Source organism: Ambystoma mexicanum, chromosome 1q, assembly GCF_040938575.1.
Source record: "Ambystoma mexicanum isolate Mex_15411 chromosome 1q, UKY_AmexF1_1, whole genome shotgun sequence".
Lineage (NCBI taxonomy): Eukaryota > Metazoa > Chordata > Amphibia > Caudata > Ambystomatidae > Ambystoma > Ambystoma mexicanum.
The window spans coordinates 505697880-505720502 of NC_090922.1; the positions used below are offsets into that span (position 1 = coordinate 505697880).

General features: G+C 49.5%; 1 protein-coding gene across 1 annotated transcript in view; it reads right to left on the reverse strand.

Annotated features, from left to right (window-relative positions):
• PINLYP (phospholipase A2 inhibitor and LY6/PLAUR domain containing) overlaps positions 1–22329 on the reverse strand; it is a 118828-nt gene extending 96499 nt beyond the window's left edge. Inside the window, exon 1 of the mRNA XM_069640869.1 lies at positions 22153–22329. Within this exon, the coding sequence (XP_069496970.1) occupies positions 22153–22204 (52 nt within the window). The 5' untranslated portion in view covers positions 22205–22329. The remainder of the gene's footprint in view (positions 1–22152) is intronic.
• Positions 22330–22623: the final 294 nt, after the last annotated feature.

Below are 22623 nucleotides of genomic sequence, written 5' to 3' on the forward strand. Positions count from 1 at the left end.
GGAGATGTGCCTCGCACTGCGGTGCTAGGCTGTCCTTATGGGTGGGATCAGACTGGCTTGCAAATAGATACTTCTCCTCTAATATCCCACGGTGAGCTAGAGCGTGGCCGTAGACCCACCTAGGGAGAACCATCCCCTAGAACAGGTTACTTGGTGGTGTTCGTTCTCCAAAGAGGGCACTCACATTTTTGCAATGTTTGTATAGATCAATAACCAACTACATGTTTCTGCTTTTACTCGGCATGCCGGCCTACCACTATCAGTTTAGTGCCCCCAGATATATGAATATACACTGTAGCTCGTGCAGAGGGCGTCATAATGTGGCACAGAGTCCAGTACAGCTGCGGCTGCACGGTCACTTGCTCCCTGTCACCTGTGTTCAAAATAAAATGTTTAGGGTGTTGGGGGAGACGTCTAGAGGGTTTTTCACCTCAGCGTTCTTTCCCTGCCGAATTGAGGCGCTGTACTGTCCGGGAAAAGACCGTCTACATAGCTCTCTGTGAAGGTTGTCATTGATGACGCGGACAAGCTCGAGTTTCCAGAAGGCCCTAAAAAAACATCACTTGAAAATAAAATCTTATGCAGAGAAGGAGCTGCAGCAAAACGGATTCATTCGAATGTAATAGGGGGTGGCGGGGGGTTGGTGGTCGCTCCTTTACCCAGTACGGTTGGAGCTAGTCGCCTTAAACTCTGCGTACATTCGAACATAGTTATTTTACGGAGTCTTGCCCAATTTATGAAAGGGCTGAAAGGTATATGAAAAGGATGCCTGAAACACTTGCCCGCAAACGGAAACCGCTGCCTCAAGTTGAGAACACTACTTAGTCCTATGACTGCTAAGACTAACTGCATATCACAATGCACGCTATTCCCTCAAGACTGATAGAGAAATACAGATAGAGTACAAACGGAGGCCACAATGCAATCTTTCTAGGATGCAAAATACATATGTTAGCCAGAGAGGGACCTCTTGTTGGACAATAGGAATACATATAATAATTGCGAAGAAATGACCTGGAATTGTCTGAGTGGAGCACTGAAAACGTACTCCAGACAAGGAATTTTAATTGTATATCATAGAGTGTATGCAATTTTACACAAATTGGGTCCACTAACTTACAGACCTGGAGTGTGTCACATCTAACATTGTCCTTCAACTGATGATTATAATGCTGAATGGTAGTGATTGGCATGCCTGATGGTAGTTTTTCGAACATTTTTCTTAAAAAAAGGGCTTTATTAGGGCAACAAGAAGGTGCTTCTAGTGCTAGATTTGAATAACTGACAACAAATGGTGTGACGGTTCTCCATCTGCAACAGATATAGGTATAAAAGCTCTCGCTTTTTTTATTTGTATTGATTAAAATGATGTATTTAATTATGTTTCTGAAAGGAAGGCTTGCTAACCAGACTCCTCTTTCATAATACCCCATGCTAAAATGATAGTGCCTTAATATGCCTTTGCTGAGACAGTCTCCTGACACCCCTAGCGCCAACGCTACAGTGTCAACAGGGCCGGTTCAAAGGTCATATGTGCATTTCTGACAGCTGTTGGGAAGCAAAGTTACAGCAGTCGGAGGTGGCTTTTTCATTGTCTGCACGCATGATTCATATCCTAATAATTGTAACCTAGTCAGCCCGATGGCTCATGAAACTATAAATATAAGACATGCCTGGTTGTGGCACGGTGGCTGCTAGGGTGACTGTAAAACAAAACATTGAGAACAGAGTTTTTTTGTTTTTTGACCAATGAGAGCGTCCCCTGTTTAACGCACTCAAACGTTACTGTGCTCTCTGGTCTACGTCGTTAGGGTGCTGCAAAGTAGCCTTCTTGCACCTGGAAATGAATTAGTTTCTCCTTGTACATAGGTGAACAATCAAAAAACACTTTAAAATGTATATAAACAAAATGGTATTATTAGTATTCCTTACTCTTATTCTTTGATGAACACATACATCTGGGGTTAACACATTGACCCTTTCTTTACATAAAGTGGTCAGAACTGCATGCAGAGTTATTTCACAGAAAGTGCTTCAGACAGTGCACAATCATTTGAGTGTATAAATGACAGAGGTCAGTTCTATTAATCTGATGTACAAATATATACTCTAAGCGTTTTTCTAAAACACAATATTAAATATACTATTTACATCCTCTCACACTTCAAACTCTCATTCATCCATAGCATACTTTTCCCGACATGTTTCGGACGAAATTCTTCAGGGGAAAACTGACTTCAATACAAGAATATGATCAGTTTGCCATTATAACTGTCGGGTGCATGCGTTAGCTTCTCTTTATTATTCATATGGCACCTTCCATAATGGTATAAGTTTAGCTTTTTTTTTTTTAAATCTAGCTTCTATTCTCTGGGGTGTTTTGCTTGGCTTAGTGCGGGCACGGGTTATTGTAAATTTGTCAATCTGATTGAAAAAATATTCTGTTGCATCAATTTTGGGCACAGATTTTCTCAGTGAGTCCTTTGGTAGTTGTAGCCCCTGCGTTTTATATTTGTAAGTAATCTGAAAAGCCAACAGGCCAGGATTAACTTTGTATTTTACTATATTTCTAAGTCTTTGCATATTGAAGTTAACTGAATGACCCTTTTTAGAATGTATTTAGTATTATGTGTATATGAATCTATTGTCTTATGATATATTGAAACTTGATGCTTTGCCTATATTATAATTCTAAATATGTTTCTATTTGATACTTTGTTGATGCGTTTACGTATAACAGTGGTATTGTTAAACCATGTACACTATACATTTAAAAAATGGGCATTAATTATAAATCAAGCATGACAAGTGTTATTATTACCTGGCTAGACTGGTATTTTGGTGCAGCCAGTCTAGCTATTTCTTACTGTGACTTGGCATTTCTGGGCATCTATGAAGAAGTAACCATGATGAGTGTTATTATGGGGCTGATTCATGGAATTATTTGCACTGAGAAACTGGGATTTGTGCGCCATTCTGCCCGCAAATCCCTCTTTAACAACTGGGGATTTGCAGGCAGAATGGCGCACAAATCCCCGTTTTTTGGCGTAAATAATTCCATGAATCAGCCCCTAGGTATCTAGACTGGTATCTTGGTGCAGCCAGTTTGGAGACATTTTCTTATTGTGGCATGGCATTTTTAATGGCAAATCCGACAGGAATATGTCTTTACATGGGAGTAGTGCCATATATTGTTAGAGCCACCCTAGACATGTTTTCTTATAGTATGATTACTGGAATTATGAGCAAAGCAAACATGAGTATGTTTTTATATGGGAATACTGGCATACATTGGTGCAGCTATTATGGACATGTATGGACACAGCCAGCGTAAAAATGTTTTTAAACTGGCATATTTTGTGGGTAAAGGCATCATGAAAATGCGTTGGGAAATGCTCCTGTGCACTCTTGGTGAGTTGCATCTATTGGATTTTTGGATTGGAGTTACCCTACAAGAACAATTTCAAACTGTCCAGCTTTTGTAACCAATTTTTAACAGGAAGTATGCTGTATAATGCGCCATTTTAACCTATTATTCAAAAACGATTCTTGTGGGGAAAACAGAGGGAGATGGGGAGAGGAAAATCTCACCCCTCCAAATTCCCTTTGGTTGGTTCTAGCTGTCTGGCTACACTCGGTTGCTCTGACATATTTGTAGGGAATGTTTATGCCCCTCTAACTAAAAAATTCACCAGCCGTCACTTCATGAATGGCTGATGGCTGAATGAGTATGGATGTGTGCATTCATGGCTGGGGCTCAGGCAAGGGGCATTGCAGCACAGACGTTTTCTTGCACATTTTGCTGCCATTTTGGGCAAAGCCCATATGATGAATGTTATTACTTAGAGGAGGGTTTGGGGTGGGGAGTTTATAGTCCAATGGGGCAGGCAGGCTGGATATTTTCTTTCTGTGGCATAGCCATTTTTACTCACATAAGGGGCAAGGCCATTATGATGTGTGTTCTTATATGGTGGGTGGAGGCATTTGTGCAGCCAAACAAGGACATGGATCCTTACTGCTAGTATTCTTACATGATGTACAGGGGTTGGGCAAGCATTTGTACAACAGCAATGACATATTGTCTTCCTGTGGCAGCCGATTTTTACTGGCATTTAGGGCAAATCCAACAAGAGAATGTTCGTACATGGGGATACTGGCATATACTGACAGAGCCAGCATGAGCATATTTTCTTATGGTATTATTACTGTGTGTAATTTTACTGGCCACGCACAGAGTTGACTGGTTAATTTGGTTGTCGGCATTCAGAAGCCAGCCCCAGCACCCATTGTTTGTACACTAGGTTACATTTTTAAATGTTCATTAAAACACATACTTGCATCTTTCACATGATACAGTGAGCAGCGTGCCCCTGCAGCAGCATGAGAAGCATGAGCATCATGTGCATTGTGCATGCATAGTGGGCCACAGAGTATTTCACGGCCCGTGCTTTAGTTGCAGCACTTTGTGGGAGGCCCTCAGCATGGCTCGCAGGGGAGCCCCACGTTTTGTTTTACACCACTGGCCTTATAGTATTTTGAAGGGGCCCTGAGACCCCCTGGTCCACTTTAAAGGACCATGGTGACATTTACGCCGCCCCCTTCTTACCTTCCAAAGACATATTCTTGAAGCCATTAACATTGCTACTGACATTTTTTGCCTGAGCACCCCTGCTCATCAACCCAGAGTGCCCTTGTACATCAAAATCCACATTCACTGTGTTTCTCTTACAGTAGTGGGTTTTAGTGTTTTAAATTAGTAGATTGCATTGATCCCTAATGTACATAACCTTGCTTGGATATTCTTTTGTAGAAGAGGTACCAAGCAATATTCACACACCAACTGCACATTATGAAATACCCGGAACGTTCACGCCAAAATATGTGACGAATGATGAGCAAACAAACCAGCAGAGAGCCGCAGTTGGGCTCTGTCCATTACCTGTCAGAAGAACAGCACCTATTGAAGTACAGACACCTAAGAAAACCTGGGCAGTGAGGTACCCATTGAGAAAACCGTATCGACACATGAGACAGAATGACGATTGTCAAAATGCAATACCTGAACGGACTGTCTCACATATAGAAGATATAACGACCTGAGAATGATGAAAAGAGATGAAACACCATGGATAAGTGACATCCCAAGTCTAAAGTGAAATGATTGATGTCAAAATGTCAGAAATGTATGCCATGAGCGTGATGAAGATATTCAGCCAGTTTAAATGTGTACATATGCACAGTAACCGCAAGAAGCACAGAAAATCGTGAGGCTTGATTATGCTTAGTAGTAAGATAGATTGCGGCAAGCGCCACCTATACAGATCTACCTCAAAAGGAGCACTTTATATAAGTATACTTCCAACTATGCACAGGAGCAGAATCGACCAAAGGTTACTAAAGGTCTCAAGAGGAGAGCTTGACAGCGAACAAATCAAGAATTAAAGACAGAGAGAAACTCAGACGAAGACAACCATGCCAAGAAGCCAAGATCGTATCGGCTGAAATAGACCCGCAGTGGATACAATTAATGAAAAGAAGAACAGAGTATCCTGTGCAGAAAGGTCAAGATAAGCCACAGATGGCAGATGGCTGACAGAATTAAATCAAATTCACGAAATTGCATGGAGAATAAGACGATTTCACGGTATCGAAATCATGTGACCAAGCAAGCAGAAGCAGCACGCATGCATGGACTCTTGCCATGCCCACACGCCTTAACTTTCCCAGACCAAGAAGCAGACTCGAGGCCAAAATACAAAGAAATAATTGACACGTGATCACTGAAGTGATGATTGATTGTTGCAATAATTGGAGGGAGGCTGGGGGTGCAGACAAACTCCCTGCACCTGGCTGGCTATTCTGCACACTGCTAAGCAAGTGGAAAAGTATGAGTGGGGTTGATGCCAACCCAATCATAGTGGACCAAGTAATCTGGGGTCCTGTAATTAGTAGAACCAATGGGACGTTCTACTTTTAGTGAGGTCTACGGTAGCCATTTTGAAGGAAGGGCTTAGATGCCACTCCAGACATTGCTTATCCAATCCCCTCACTCCGTTACCATATACATATATAGTACCTATATTAAAGTTACCTTCTTAGAACTAATCAAGTTGTATGCTAAGTTTTGAGATATTTCACGTCAGTGATGACGGGTTTTTGGTATAAATGATGTGTTTTTTCTGAAATTAATTGGAGTTGAAGCCAGAAGGAAGATCGAGCGATTGCTGATATTCATAAACTCCCTGTTTTTTGTACTTGTCATTAAACGGACTCCCTTTGCCAAACTATCGAGTTATCATTATTGATTTGATGCGAGAGTATTAATCTGCATCCCCATTCAACTCGAGGGTGCTGCTACTCATCTTAAAGTGCTGTTTGGGAAACCCCCAGTCCTATGGGCCGGCTGGGGTCCCTACTGCACACTTTTATTTTGGAACCGCCGTTTTGTATTGCAACTTTTAACCCCAAAACCCTAGGAGAAGCTATAGCCTGCCCTCGGCCCACGTTACCCAAAGAGGCAAAGGATTTGTGCCTGTCGAACTGTGAATGCTTCACCTTTATCACTGGGATCACTGCTGGTTTAGTAATAGCTTTGGCTGAGAAGGCGGTTTAGCCACTACTCATTCCTGTACTCCTGTAGAGTTGTAGTAATTTCGTCACAAATGGGGAACAGTTCTATATCTGGGTGATTGTAGTATGATTCACGATGCTTGCTGTCAGCCTACAGGGTGCCTTCAAACCCTATGATCCTTATTATGTGGATGTGGGGATGCAGAAGAAATGCACACGACGACTCCCTAACAGATGAACGAGTCAGGGTTGTGACGCGGTGCCACTGCACCAGGTGGGGAATCCTGAACCTTGTCCGTTGGGTTAAGTATTCCAATCCCTGCAGTTTGGCTTCATTGCTACCGACTGCACCCACTTTTCTTGTGCTAGGGAAAAGCAGGCATATTGCATGGAATTCAGTGGCACATTGGCACCCTACCACGTTTGCCACAGAGCCCGCCATAGAAGACCATTGCCGTGTGCAAGCGTGCATGGCAGAGATTCTGTGTGACTCGTTAAAAGGCATGAAAATGCAGGCATTTCTAATTCTCTTGTGCCTTTCACAGCAGAGCGCAATGAATCAGTGGCGGGTCCAGGGAGGGGCCTGGAGTGTCACGTGCTACCCCTGGAACCTGATTAGCCACCCCAGGTGCCACCCCATTATGCTAAACTATGATCATTATGTGTGTGTGAGCGTTCGTTCTTCATGCCACCCGTGCTTAAGTCAGTGCCCCACTTGGACCACCCCTGTCAAAAGAGTCTGGACAGGCCACTGCAATGAACCCCTTTGGCCCCATCTTCAGCCGTGTGCAGAATATCCACACAAAAAACAGACTGTGTGGACCACACACGTGGCCAGGCGCTCTCAAGGGGGGTTTCAGTCCCAGGAGAATGGGCCCCTAGGCAGTCAGAGGACTAGTAGGTGGCAGTGCCAACTTATCAATAAAAAGGGGGAGGCTTAACAAGAACAATGTGCCAACTGAGATGAGAGTTGATTTATTCTGTCAGGGAAAGAAGTGCATAGTTGGTGACTGCCTGGCCCCAATTGGTATGTCTCATAAGGGTTGCAGCATATGTCATTGGTGTTGTTTCTAAATGGGTGACATTTGTCTTGAGTTGTGCTAGCAGCCGTGAAATGAATTGTTTTGTTTCAGAGGTTTGCTGGTGTTGATGCAGGATAATCAGTCAATTTTTGAAGTAGCGTCCCCTCTGTTTTAAGCACCCCCTGCCCAAGAGCAAGATTTCTGTTGCCCAAGTTAATCCGCACATGGCGGCCCCCTTTCTTGTGTGATATTCACAATCCCACTTTGATTTTTCAAAGTTTTATTATAGCCATACGAAATGTCTTATTTCAGGTCCAGGTTGGGCTTTTATTCCATGTCTGCAAGCTATCTTTATCACATTCTTACTTTCTTTTTTTATTCGTTCTTTTTGGTTTTGATGCTTACGTTGGAACTTTGGCGCCGACCTGTTACCAAAACAATGCGAGGAGGGAAGAAGCAAGATGTGTTGAGGGGCAGAATATTTGGTTGGCATGGTAACCGGCAATGCTTGTGGCAGGCATTCACTGGTGCACCTGTTGTTATTGTTTGTGGTTCCCCCATTTTAACCACTGAGGGGTTGTTTTATTAAATGTGCGCCATACATGATTTGAGATGTAGTAAGGTTGCCTTCTTCTGTAAGCCACAAGCATGCGGTCTCATTAGGCTTCTTGAGTTGGAGCCTAGAGGAGGATTGCACCAGAGACGGCCCCAGCACAGGTGAGAGTGGGTGAACCGAAGAGCCCCTTGTTTTTATATGAGTTGATTGCATGTACAAAAATCCAGCTTGATGGAATAAGGTGGCCCATTATAGGATCAAGACGTGGGTAATGTCTTCAAAGTCCTATTTGCCCACAGTGAAATGCTCAGTGAAACTTCGAGCAAGCTGTGGCTGTTTAGTGGGAAAGTTCCACTTCATGTCCCCTTTCTATGCCCATGTAATGTGTGTGTTCCTCTTCTCTTTCTAGGTGACGGTAGTCATGGACCATCTTGGCACATCATTGAGGGAGGTGGCGCAGGAGCCAGCGACAGGAGTGAACGAGAAAATGGAGGTACCTGGAGCGTTTGGAAGCCATGGGGCACTGAGTGCCATCCCCTGCACTCCTCCCACAAGGATTCCCGAGCTCTGACCTCCCTCCCTTCCGGGGATGGAAAAATATATATGTATCGAGGGTTAAGGTGTGTTGGGGGTGGGATCAGCAGGGGAGGGGTGGTGAAAAAGGGGCACACATTTAAAAAAAAAAAAAAAGAAAAACGAAAATATTTTTGTTGTCAAAGTGAATTTCCATGTAGTAGTTCCCTCTGATGTAACAATATACACAGATCACCTTCCCCGGGCAGTGAACCCCACAAGCTGCCATAGTCTTCTTCTACCCACTGCCCCCCACCCATCCGCCGTGCCTACAAACTGCTGCTCCTTTTAGGCCAGTGCACTCAGCACCAGTAAAACGTAGACCAAGACGGATTCAACGTGTCAGAAGGTGAAGCTTTTCAACGCCCAAGAGCCCCTCCTGAGCATTCTCATGTGAGAAGTCAACCACACGGTAACCGGTGTGGATAAGGGTCCTTTGGGGTGAGGATAGCCAATCAAATGAGGCAAAAGCAGTACAGCTGGTGACTGTCATCGCCTGAGTTCCGTCATCATCCGTGGGGCGTGTCACTTCCCCCCACCCCCCAGGCGCCAGGCATCATCGCCACGAGTTCCATTCACAAACGCTCTCTGTTGCTAGTACTCATTCCTGCCTAGTACATTCTGTGGCCCCCAATAACTTTATTTCCCCCAGCGCATGGCGTTTCCTCTTTCTCTCCACCGCCCCATAGGTGGTTGTTATTACCACCATTTGATATCTGTCATACCGTCCCAAGCTCCCTCAATGGCAAATGGTGTCCTTATCAGGACATCGGCAGCACTGCCTGACAAATGCCTAGCTAATACCTGCACAAAAGCGGAAAATGTTGGCTTTGCCAATGCGTGTTAATTGCAGTAGCTGTACATTGCTTAATGTGCGGTCCTGTGTTCAGTTATATTGCTTATGGCCTACTATAATTGAAGGCCCTTACCAATCCACAGTGTGACCTATTAAGATTGTTGGGCTCAGACATGGTAAACAAAGTACAGTCAGGGTTTGCTAAGTCCACTCTAAGTATTTTCAGCACTCTTGGCTGGGCCCCAGACTGGGCACATGGTTACCGGGAACTCTGTAAGGAGTTCAAGGGAAAAATGCTGGATTGGGACAGGCTAATGGATCATGCCCATCTCCAGAGCCTGAAGTCTTATTGGTTTACATCCTTTGTTCTATATACCCCTGGGAGAGCGGAGCGTTATTTTATGTTGTGCCCCTCTAAAAGTGTCTGCAGGTTTCTACTGCTTTCCTGCATAAACAAATGGCCTGTTCTGACGGACACTCGCCCTGCCAAGAAATTGAAACAGCCTGAAAGATTCTGTCGAATTGTGAAAAAGCCATGACTGCCCTGAAACTGGAAAGCACATATTGACAGAGGGCCCCATTATGCTTCCCATGATTGAGCAAAATTTGGGCGCTTATGTCCACAACTTGTCCTCGCTCAGTGAGAGGGTTGTTTGGCTTCTGTGTCTGAATACGGAAAACAAGAGCCTGCAGTTGACCCTCTATCGTGTTTGGATATCATTTGAACAGCTGGTGGCATCTTATGTAGAACCTCAACATGGGTAGGGTCATTTCTGTTGATGATCAGGAAATTCTGCTGCCATGTGTGGGATTATATTGCCAGGATGATTCTCTTTCCTGTCTGGGTGATCGAAATCCTACTTCTGCATGTCTGAAAGTTTGCTTGCGTGCCTGGAATTCTTGATTGATTGATTGTAAATCCTGCTCAAAATTATTTATGTATGAATTTCTGAATTTTGAATTCTGAATTGTATTCCGTATCCCACATATTCGAATCTGGAATTCCGAATTTTGAATTGTACTGCATTTTAATTCTTCGTATTTTGTATGTGTATCATTATGTTTTTATTTTCCTTAATGCGTAAAGTCTTTGACTCTACCACATTAAAGTATATATAAATAAATATTGCTTATTATTTGCATTGGTGATCATCCTAATGGCGACCTGTCTGTGACAAGCAGAGAGCAAGTAGCCCTTTCTTGTGGGAATTGCTCCATCTTTGTGTCGGTGCATTCTGTGTTGGACCAGTACTCCCATAACGGAGTGTTAACTAAGACCCGCTGCGGAGACAGCAGTGGCTCCCGGTCCACCATGGGCACAAGAGCTCCACTCCTACACCAAAATCACACAGTTTAAAGCTGGGCGAGGTCCTCCTGAAAACCAGTGGACCCATATGCAGGCAGAGTGGTAACATGACCTGGGTGGCAATATGCCCCATGCTTCCCCCACCCCCAGGTAGCACGCGAACACATTGGGTAAGTGTTGGCAATAAAAGGCTGTAGGTTTTTATTGCACAGTTATGGTCATGACAAAACATAATCATAATTACAGTAACCATAATATGCTGTACTTTTGGGCATCGGGTCCTGAGGTTATCCCCACTGGCCCGTGCCGTCATCCTTGTCCCACAACAGTGTGGTCACCGTATAGTGACATGTCTTCTTTCTCTTTCTTCTCGTCCTTTACCTTAGGGTGGGAAGGTTCTGGGAAAAAGAAGAGACTCTGAGTGCACAAAGGACTCTTTGGTTTGGATCCCCGTGCAGGGACCACAAACTGGTTCTGTTTTCTTCTACCAAGCAGTTCCTTATATAGGACCCAGGGGCTGTCTCCTGGTTCCTTCTGTGTGGGGGGGGCTCTGGTGCCAGCCCCCTGGCCGGCTGATGCCGACAACAAATTGCACCTTATGGTGCCTAACATCTGCTCCCCGCCTACTTCCTGTTTTTGCGGGCCCTGGTGCTTGCAACCCTGTGGGCGGAAGGCAAGGTGTTGATTAACACCTTGCCCCTCCCTCCGTGTTTTCCGGTTCCGCAACAGTGCATCGCCTTTGTAGTTTGGTGGGGTAGAGGGGGAGCACTGGCCCATTTGTTGGGCTGCTGCTCCCCCTCTCCCCTGCCTGGCTGCCATGGGGCACAGGTTACCAGGCCTCGCCTGGTGCCTGCAGCGTTGCCCATATCCAGTGGACCCATATGCAGGCAGAGTGGTAACATGACCTGGGTGGCAATACGCCCCATGCTTTCTTCCCCCCCAGGTAGTACGCGAACACATTGGGTAAGTGTTGGCAATAAAAGGCTGTGGGTTTTTATTGCACAGTTATGGTCATAACAAAACATAATCATAATTACAGTAACCATAATATGCTGTACTTTTGGGCATCGGGTCCCGAGGTTACCCCCTCTGGCCCGTGCCGCCACGACCTGGATGGGTTACCAGCTGTCCAGGTTCTCCCAAATGTTGTTGCTCGTTTTCCCACCCCCTGCTGACTTGTCTGTTCCCAATAGTTTGGGCTAGTCCCTTGACTGTGCCTGGTACTCGCCCCTGTAAGGGTTTATCATTAACGGGGTGCGTTAATGCTGCAAAACCGTTCTCCCGCTATTTGCCCGCACATTGCTGGCTTGTAGTTTTGTGTGGCCCAATATCTTGCGCTGGCCTCTTATTTCCCTTTATACGGCTGCCTAAATTTGTTTCTTTTTAGAAAAACAATGAAAACCAGATTGTTTAAGAATATTAGGCCTTGGCTACCCCTTTGGTGGGATGGTTCCCGCTCCAACTGCTCGCGATCTTAAATGGTGCTGGAGGGTGACCATCCGGAACTTCTGTGCCTTGATGTATTTGTTTAGCCGACGCAAGTCCAGGATGGGACGCCAACCTCCTTTCTTCTTTCTGACGAGGAAGTATCTTGAGTATACTCCGGAGCCCCTGAGCCTCTTGGGAACAAGCTCGATAGCTCCTTTCTTGAGCATCGCCCTTACCTCTAACAGCAGTTGAGGGATGTGGTTTTCCTTCCTGGCCACGGGCGGAATTCGGGGGCACTTCTTTAGAAATTCCAGTGTGTGCCCGTGGGCCAGGGCATCCAGCACCCAACGGTCGGTGGAGATGGACTCCCACACGCTGACGAACTTTGTCAGCTGGCCTCCGACCGGGGTGCTTCGGCCGGTTCAGTCTTGCTTGGAAGCAGCCTTGCCGCCTCGGCCTCCCTGGCGACGACGGCGAGATCCACCTGACTTGCCTCGTCCCCTGTAGGCTTCTTGCGACGAGGAGCGGGCCGCCTGACAGTAGGTCGAGGAGCCACCGCCAAATCCTTTGAAGGCACCTTGCTTGCCTCCGGAGTTCCGAAAGGGCGGCCTCCACTGCTGCAGAACTCCCAAGGCCCGAGCCGTCTCCGTGTCAGTCTTGATGGCCTATAGCGACTCATCCACAGTCTTTCCAAACAGATTGTTCCCGTCGAAGGGCATGTCCAAAACCTTGGCTTGCACGTCCTGGTGGAAATCCGTCGCCTTGAGCCACCCCCGCCGTCGAAGGCAAACGGCGTTGCCCAACTGGCGGAAACCGCTGTCGGCAATGTCTGTGGCCACAGTTATGGCGTGGTTCGATGCCAGCTCACCCTCCTGTAGGATCGTCAGGGACTCTGCCCTCTTGTCGTCCGGGAGTAAGTCCAACAGGGGGGCGATCTTGTACCACAATTCCCTGTTGTAGCGGGCCACAAATGCTAGGGCATTGGCCGCCTTAATCGTCGTCACCGCCGACGAGATGACTCGTCGTCCCACGGGGTCCAGCTTCTTTCCCTCACCGTCCGATGGGGAATTTGAGGATGAATCCGATCGCCCCCTGCTTTCTTCGTGGCCGCTGCTGAGACGACCGAATCCGTGGTTGGCTGCGCCCTACGGCACAACGGGGCGGCGTCAGGGACCCGGTACTTCTTCTCGTACCGCTCCCTCTTGGCAGGTGTCATGGATGGGTTCTTGAGGAGGGTAAGTCCCTCGTCCCAGATGTCATCCAGCAACGGCACAGCGAGGACCGTCTTCCTCTTGGCCTCGCGCCGTTGGTAGAGGAAGCCTTCCTTCTTCTTCTCCTCAGGGCAGAGCTGAAAAAGCTTGGATGCCCTGGCAATCATGGCATGGAAGGAGCCAATCTCGTCGGGCAGGGACGCCTGAGGAATCGGAGATGGGAGGCCAGTCCCGTCGTCACCGCCGTCGTCATCCATCCCCGTCGTGGCCGTGTCCATTCCCGTCTCGTCCCTCGGGATGGGGGAAGGCGACAAAGGCTGAGAAGGCTGTGAGGGCTGAAGGGGCACTGGATGAATTCTCCTCCTCTTGTTCGGAGGGCTTCCCGGTGAACCCGGCACAGCTGGGTCGTCCGTCGGGGGTAGGGGCAGTCTCGTCCTTATCTCCGTGCATGAGGCTTGGATTGCCGTCAAAATGGCCGCCGAGTTGTCCTGAGGCTCGGGTTGCGACGGGCGTGCCGGGAGTGACGGTTGTTCCTCCACGGGAACCTCGTCGTCGTTGCCACCCTCGCTCTAGTCGTCCCCCTCCTCGGGATTCTTCCCGTGGGGCTGGGCCTCTTCCAAATTCTCAGCCAGCTCATCCTCGGAGGTTGTGTCCGTGTCTGTAACGGACACCGCCCCCCACCCCTCTTTTTCCACCGGGGTCTTCACGGGGGTCTTCTCGATGGGCTTAAAAGAGGATTCCCTCCGTGGAGGCAGGGAAACTCTGGGTCCCGAGGTCGCCTCCACTGGGATATCCTCCACAGGCTTTGCCAGGGCCGCAGCGACTCCCTCGATAGAGGCCTTAGCCGGGTGGATCAAGGCCTTCGCTGCCTTGGGCGCACTTGAGGCCCCACCTTAGGGGGAGGGTCACCGCCTCGCTCCCCCTCTGCTGGTTCCTTCGAGATCAACCGGGGCCTCTCCAGGAGCTTAGCCGGGTTCTCGGATTTTCTCTTCCCCGAGCCAGAGCGTTGGCTCGCAGTTGATGGCGCCGGTGAAGGTGCGCCCTGCATGGCAGCCAAGGAGCCCGACCATTCGGCGCTCCCGGTGCCCGCGGACTTGCGGTGCTTGCCTTCTGTTGGGCCCCCGTCGCCAGGGCGCCCTCACAGGACTTAGACGACTGCTCAGACTTCTTCTCCTTCTCACCTGCTGGGCTCTTGCCTTCCAGCCAGTTGTAGAGGCGGGTCCGGCGATCCCTCATAGTCCGATCCAACATGTTCATGCAAAACGCACAGTCCTTCTCCACGTGCATTTTGTCCTCGTGGAGGCAATAAAGGCATTTTGAATGCTCGTCCTCCTTGAACACATTTTGTAGGTTGCATCCAGGGCAGATCCTGAACAGTTTGCCGGGAGTCGAGCTTCCCTTTTCCTGGGCCATGTTCTTCTAGTCCACGAGGTAGGCCTCAGAAACTTCTGGAATCCTCCAAGAAGCGTAACTCGACGAAAACTTCACCCTTGAGGGGCGTAGGTAAATCCAAAACGGGTCCCCGTTGATCGGAAGTAGAAACCGTGGAGCTTGAGGCTCGATTAAACCGAAAAATTAGATAAATCTCCTTGAAAAAGCGCAAAACGCAGTAAAAGCTTGAGCGCTATAGCACGAGGACTCCCAACACTTGAGCGTGCGGTAAAAATCTGAGGATGGCTGCCAGGGGCGGGGTTTAGGGAGAGGGCAGTCATTGGCTGGGGGCAGTATGACCCAGAGACCAGTGATTGGTTACTACTAAGAAAGACAGATCAGAAACGAAACTGATACTGATTTTTTTTCTTTACTGAGGATTCCCAGCCTGACGACGGGGAATATTCATGAGCATGTGAATCCATGCCAGACCCATGCTGGAGAACAACAGTTACAGGTAAGTAACTTGTTCCTTTTCCGGCCCCAGCCCTCGGTTGTTGGCCTTTTGTTTACTTTGTTTCTTGCTCGTATTTTTCTTTGAGTATTTTTTGCTGCCTTGTGAGCTGTGTCGCCCTATTCTCTAGCATCCTGGTGTACTATCTGCCTGACATGTGATTTTTCACATGTGTTACGGCCTCTCTTTGTGTTTAAATACTTACACCTTATTCCCTTATATGTTCCGATACCTCTTTTGTTTTCCCCCTCTTTTCCGTTCTGTAATGTTTGGGAGGGTGGTGACTATGTTTAGAGATACATCACCCTTACTGTTACCTTAGCTGCCCTTTGTGGCAAGCCTGGGCTTTTATTCTGGCCCCTAGTTTGTGCCCGTTTGTCCTGCTTTCTTGTGTTGATGCTGCTTCTTCCTCTGTCTCGGTTGGATAGGCTCGTACTGTGGCTCCGTTTTAATCAGCTGCCAGGAAAAATGTGCTTCTGTGTTTTCTTTGTGTGGCTCAAAACTGTTCTGCCCTTGCTGTGGTCTGCCACCTTTAACCGCCGGAAATAACTGGTCATCAAAACTTGTGTACTACCTGCATTTTGCTGGAAATCCCAACGGTCTGGAACACTTCTTGTTTGTTGACACCCTAGTTTCAGGGTTTTTATAATCTCGGCTCTCACTTTGGTATGTGTGCTGTTGGTGGAGCACCTTGGGCAACTGCTGGGTCTTGGTCCAGCTAAACTTTAAATGGTGTCCCTTGCATCTCTGAGTGCTGTATTATTATTGCTCCTGATGTATGGTGCTGATTTTCCACCCTCGGACAGGTAAACGGCTGCAATTGGCCCTACCAGGTTTTGAATATTGCGTCGGCAGTCTCATGGGCCAATATTAAAAAGGAGCGCTCTGCTTGTTGTGCTAAAGGCCCGACTCTGGATTTCTGGATGGGTTTACGATATGATATGGATAAATATTTTGATTATTTATTTATTAAAGCTGGTGGGCTGTGTTTGGTACTGCCCAGACTGGCACTGGAACCACAGTCTCAGAGCGGATGTAATAATGCCAATGCTCTGCTTGCTGTGCTTGAGTGTGTGTTTCTTTGGGCCCCTGGCTGGCTGTGGGACCGTCGGTAGGTTTGAGAAATCGTGTGACTTCTGGTGCCCCCCTGTGTGTTTTCTCTTACCTACCTTGCAGTGGTGTTTCTTTGGTGCCGTCTCCCCTTCTTCACATGGCTCCTTACCGCTAGCACCCGATGATCCGAATGCTTCTATGCTCTTTTGCTGTATTGTCGTCGCCCCATTCCGTGCCTGTGGAAGATTCTGTTGCACTACCTCAGTAGTGTTGTTGCAACTGGATCCCTGGATCCCCCGAGGACGGTTTTCCTTAGTTGTGAGATGATGATTTTAACCCTGTTTCAGGGTTCTGTTGATTATTCTGCGTACACAGAAATATTTGGCAAGCTCTGTTTAGATAGCTGCTTGGAGTTGGAGATCTTTCTATGGGTTCTCCTTTTCATGACCTTCTGTTTCTGGCTGGTGCTGATCCGCAGATGGCATGTGTGTTGGCTCTGACCAGGCTTCAAAAGACTGCATCCGCAGGGTCTTTTTTCAGATGTACAAAAATTGAGCGCTTCTGCCAGCTGAGCTGACTGTTTGGTGTTTTTATCAAATGCTGCGTGACTGCTGGGACGTTCTTCTTTGTTCTTGGGTTCCCTTTTTTTCGTCCTGAGAGGAGGCTTGTGCCTAATCTGATCCCTCTTTCAATTGCACCCCGTGCAGGGTACTGCTTTTTGGCTTCATTAACACCTTGCCCCTCCCTCCTTGTTTCCCGGTTCGGTGACTGCACGTCGCCTTTGTAGTTTGGTGGGGGGGGGGGGGAGCAGTGGCCCATTTGTTGGGCTGCTGCTCCCCCTCCCCCTGCCTGGCTGCCATGGGGCACAGGTTACCAGGCTTCGCCTGGTGCCTGCGGCGTTGCCCAGAACCGGCACACTGCCACCCAAGTAGCATCAAAGAGTGAGTGCTTGGCATCCTCTCCCTAAGGCAACTCAAGTGGCAGCATCCTGCCCTTTGATGTGTAAAGGAGACATGCATGCGGATTCTGTGCAGATGCATAGACTATAGGCTTTCATGCCCCAGGCATTGTGCACTGCTGGGTCAGGTGCAGTGAGGAGTGGACTCGTCACGCGCTCATGTGTAGCACATTCATGATGCACAGCACAATGTCTCAGATAGAGAGGGTGCGGGAGGCGGGCAGAGAGAGAGTGAGTGAGAGAGAGAAAGAAAAACATACAGAGTGAAAGATGGTGAGGAGACAGGAGAGAGAACAACACAGTGACAGAGAAAATATATATGGGGAGGGAGGAAAAGAGAGGGGGAATATGAAGATAGAGAGAGGAGAGGCACAACCCCACAGCCAAGAAGTTGACCAAATACGAGAGAGAGAGAACGTGGGGGGCAGTCACGGAAGGAAAGAGATATGGAAGGAGGGGGAGAGAGACGCACAGGCCGAGGGAGGGGAGCGATAGGAACGGAAGAGGGGCAAAAGGGAGGGAGGCAAGGAGGGAGGGAGAGAGAGAGAGAGAAAAAAAGAGAGAGAGAGAAAGAGGGTGGGAGGGAGAGAGAGAGAGAGAGAGAGAGAGACAGACACTGACTATGAAGGGGCCATACAAATCAATACAGATAGGGTAGAAGAGCAGGACGCCAAAGCGGAGGTCGAGTTAGAGAGTGGGACGCAGAAGTAGATAGGAAGGTAGGCGTATTGTGTTCTGTTTACTTGTATGGAGTTGTTTATAGCGCTTGTGCTATGACACGGCGCTCAGGCGTATAGATAGCAATGCAGGAACGGCGAGTCTTTGTAGATCCTTGAGCTTGGCATGTGGGCGGTAGTGAATAGGTAACACTTGCGCGAGCCTCCGCGGATGCGGGGTAGGGGCATAAGTTCCAGGTGGGAGCATCCTGGGAGAGCATTCCGCTCCCGGCAGCCCTCTCGCTTTCCGGACCCATTCCATGTGTCGAGGATAGCGGTTTGGGATGCTCGTCAGCCATCTGGGTGCCTAGCATGACGCAGTCATAAATTACACATACATTGCCTATTCACTTAGGCCGCCCGTCCTCTTCTTATCTGTTCTTCTCTCTCTCCCCTCCTTCCCGTCAGTCATTGCTACTCTTTGGTGTTCTCTCTTCACCTGCTCTTCTGACCAGGCTGCCCTTCACCAAGGAATCGTTCCGTTTTTTCGACTCTCCTCTCCGACTCAACACTCCCTTGCTTCTATCCGCCCCAACTCTTCTCCCCGTTCCCCTTTCTCTTCGTTCTCTGCTCTCCTCCCAAATCTGCATCCCCAATGGCTGTTTTGCTTCTTGGCGTGACATTGTGCACCCTCACCCCCACTGCTTTTCCCCACATGGACTTCTCTCCCTGCTCTGCTGCTCTCCCTCGTGGACTCCCTGCCGTCACTCACGTTCTCCCTCGTTCGAGGGCCTCCCTTTGGAGCTCTACCAATTCTCACGTGTCTGTCATTTCTCCCTCTCAATCTCCCTTCACCCTATCTGTTCCCCATTCCATATTCACTGTTCGCTGTCTCCCCCACATATCCTCCCTTCTCTGCTCTTCTCCCCTCTCCCTTCCCTCCCTTCTCCCTCGCCACTTCCCATTTATCTTCCGCAGCTCAGTGTCCCCCCTCGCGTCTTTCCTTTCCTCCCCATCTCCCTACATCCCCTCTCACATCTCTGCTCTCCTCCCCTCTCATATCTGCTGCCCTCTCCCTTCTCCGCCCTTCTCCCTAGATTCTCATCCTTTCCCCTCTCCTCTCACCATTTGTCGTCTCCCTCTCTGCTCTCCTCTCCACCTCACATCGCCATTCTCTGCCCCCCACACAGCTCTCATCTCACATCGTTGCTCTCCTGCCCACCTCTTTTCTCCTTTCTCTTCTCCCCTCGTCCCTCTCCCATCTCTTCTCCCCGTGTCACCTCTCCCTACTCTGTCCTGCTCCCGAGATTTCCTCTGCCTTTTTCTTGTCTCCCTCACAGCCTTCTTCTCTCTGTATCCCCACTCCCGTCTCTTTTCTCCCCACCTCTCTTCTCGCTGCCCCCTGCATCTCGCCTCCCTTCTCCGCTCTTCTCCTTATATTTCCTCCCTTCTCTGCTCTCCTCCCTCCCCGCATCTCATCTCCCTTCTCGCTCACCCCCTTCTCTGCTGTTTTACTGATGCCACCTACCATCTCTGCTCTCCTCTCCACCTCTCCTCTCCCTTCGCTACTCTCCCCCGACCTCTCGTCTCTGCCCTTCTTCTCATTCTCCCCTTCTTTGCTCTTCTCCTTAAATCTCCTCTCCCATCTCTGCTCTTTTCCTGATACCCCCCTCCCATATCTGCCCCCCTCCCCAGATCTCATCTCCCTTCTCTGCTCTCCTCCCCACCTCTTTTCTCTTCTCCCGACGTTCCTCTCCCATCTCTTCTGCCCCTGTCACCTCCCTCTTCTCTGCTCTCCTCCCCACCTCTCATCTGCCTTCTCGCTCGCCCCCTTCTCTGCTCTTTTCCTGATACCCCCTCCCATCTCTGCTCCCCTCTCCACCTCTCATCGCCATTCTCTGCTCCCTTCCCCACCTCTAATATCCCTTCTCTGCTCTTTTCCTGATACCCCCCTCCCATCTCTGCTCTCCTCTCCACCGCTCGCCATTCTCTGCTCTCCTACCCACCTCTCATCTCCTTCTCTACTCTCCCCCGACCTCTCGTCTCTGCCCTTCTTTTCATTCTCCCCTTCTTTGCTCTTCTCCTTAAATCTCCTCTCCCTTCTCTGCTCTTTTCCTGATACCCTCTCTCCCATCTCTGCTCTCCTCTCCTCCTCTCATCACCATTCTCTGCTCTCCTCCCCAGATCTTATATCCCTTTTCTACTCTCCCCCGACCTCTCGTCTCTACTCTTCGTCTCATTCTCCCCTTCTTTGCTCTTCTCCTTAAATCTCCTCTCCCTTCTGTGCTCTCCACCCAGCCTCTCCTCTGCTTCCCCTGTTCTCCTCACCTCTTGTCTACTTTCTCTTCTCCCCTCCCCACGCCTGGCTTCCCTTCTCTGCTCTTTTCCCCACCGTTTGCCCTCCTTCTCTTCTCATTTCTCTGCCCTTCTCCCTGTGTTCCCTGTCCCTTCCCCTCTCTTCTCCCTAAGTCTCATCTCCATCGAAGCTCGCCTTCCCACCTCTCGTTTCCCTTCTCTGCTCTCCTCCCCACCTCCCTTCTCTGGTCCCTTTCCCATCCCATGATCCTTCCTCTGCCCTTCTCCCTATATTGCCTCTCACTTCCCTTCCCTCTCCCATGTCTTGCCTCCATTGCAGCTCTCCTTCCAAGCTCCCATCTCCCTTCTCTGCTCTTAAGTTCTCCCTATATCCCCACTCCCTTCTCTGTCCCCCTCACCACCTCTCGCCTCCCTTCTCTGCCCGACTCCCTATGCCTCTCTATCTTCTCTTCTCTCCTCCCCACCTCATCTCCCTTCTCTCCTGCCCACCTCTCTTCTCCCGTCTCTCCTCCCAATCTCTCCTCTGCTTTCTCTGCCCTTCTCCCAATATCCCCTTGACCTATTTCTCATCTTCATCTCAGTTCTAGCTCCCAGCTCTCCTTCCCAAGCCCCATCTCCTTACATTCCCTCCTCCTTCTCTGCTCTTCTCCCCACCTTTCCTCTTCCTTCTCCGCTCCCCTCGTCCCCTTCCCCCTTCCCCGCCCTATGCCCCCTCTCTCAATTCTCCCCTCTCCTTTCTCTGATCTTCTGGCTGCCTTTCTCTGCCCTTGCTCTGCGCCAACTCAAATCTCGCCATATCCCCTCCCCAAAGCCCCCTGGTCTTCCTTCTGCCACCCGTTCTTGAGATGCAGCTGAGCCTTCAATGCCCACACCCCCCCCCCCCCCCACGGCATGCTGCGGTGCCTGGAAGCGCACCCACTGCGCATACAGTCACCGATTCGAAGACTCCGTCTCGGGGTGCCCTGTCATGGTGTGACGGAGTACGTGGGCTCGGCGCCTTAACCGCGCGTGCGTTCCGCAGCCATTAAATCACCACTTGTGACAGATACACCGAGTCGTGGGGAGATCGCTTCTCGGGGTGGCGGCATGTGAGTCATCAGGCGGCCGCATGCCGTGCAGGCGTTCGAGGCGAGTCATTGGGAGACCAAGTGCTGATAATTCCGCCCTTGGGGGCCATGTACTGCACACACGCCATTGAGCGGCGGGGTGGTCCCCGTCGGACAATTATGGAGATGTGAGCGCGCAGGCAGACGGCTGAGTCCCAGAATGGGTGGCGATGTGTGGGCGAGCGAGTCACAGTGTGTCTGCATGCCGGTGGATGCCCAATGCGGTGACACAGTTTTGGAGCGGCGTCTTCGCGGAGGGAGAAGCGCGCGTGGGCGGACGTGGATAGAATGATTGCGGGTGGTTTGACAGCGCTAATGGTAAAACGAGACGGGATTGATTACGGTAGCGCAATTGCGAAAGGGGTAATTGTCGGCGCTGTGTGATTGTGGTTACTGTGTGAACATTGCGGATGTGGCGATTTGATGGGTGGTGATTTCAAATATGTCACCTTCAATTGTGGTGTTGGTGTGGTGATTGCGGGTGATGTAGTAATTGCGGATCCGGTGATTACGTGTGTGGTAATTGCTGGTGACATAATGGCGAGTAGTGGTGATTGCTAGTGGAGTGATTCTGTTGTAGAGGGCAGTGACACGGCGATGTGGCAGTTGGTGGTCACAGTGTGGTGGCCGGGCATGGCGCGCTGGTTTAGTCAGTTGATAGTGTAGTGGCCTGGGGTCTTTTGGGTCCCGGGCACAGCGGGAGGCAGGGGTCTCACCTCCGGAGATCACTGCGGCGAGGAAACAAGTGATGGCCGGGAGAAGCTTCATGGCGGCGCCGGGCAGTGCTGCTACGTTGTCGAAGGTGCGGGGGTTCAGTAGGTGTATGCGCCTCTGCACTGGACAGACAGAAGCACAGCCTCGGGGTGCAGTGTCGATGCGGAGGCAGAGGGGCGGGGTCCGGCGAAGGAGGGGATTGGATCAAAACGGGGTGGGCACAGATGGCGGGGGGTGGGGGGCGACGGCGGCGGCGAATAACATTACGTTGGAGATTTATTCCGTTTAAGTGTGCGTGTAAAATGGCTTTGTGCACTTCTGGGCTAAGACTTTTCCATCTCAAGACGTGCACAATCTCCAGAATTATCCACCCCTTCACAGACCGCAGCCATCCTGTTGCAAAACCCATAGCTCCCAACCTTTTTTGTCACCTAGGCGGGTGAAAACACCCGATTTTCTTTTTGGCGGGTGAG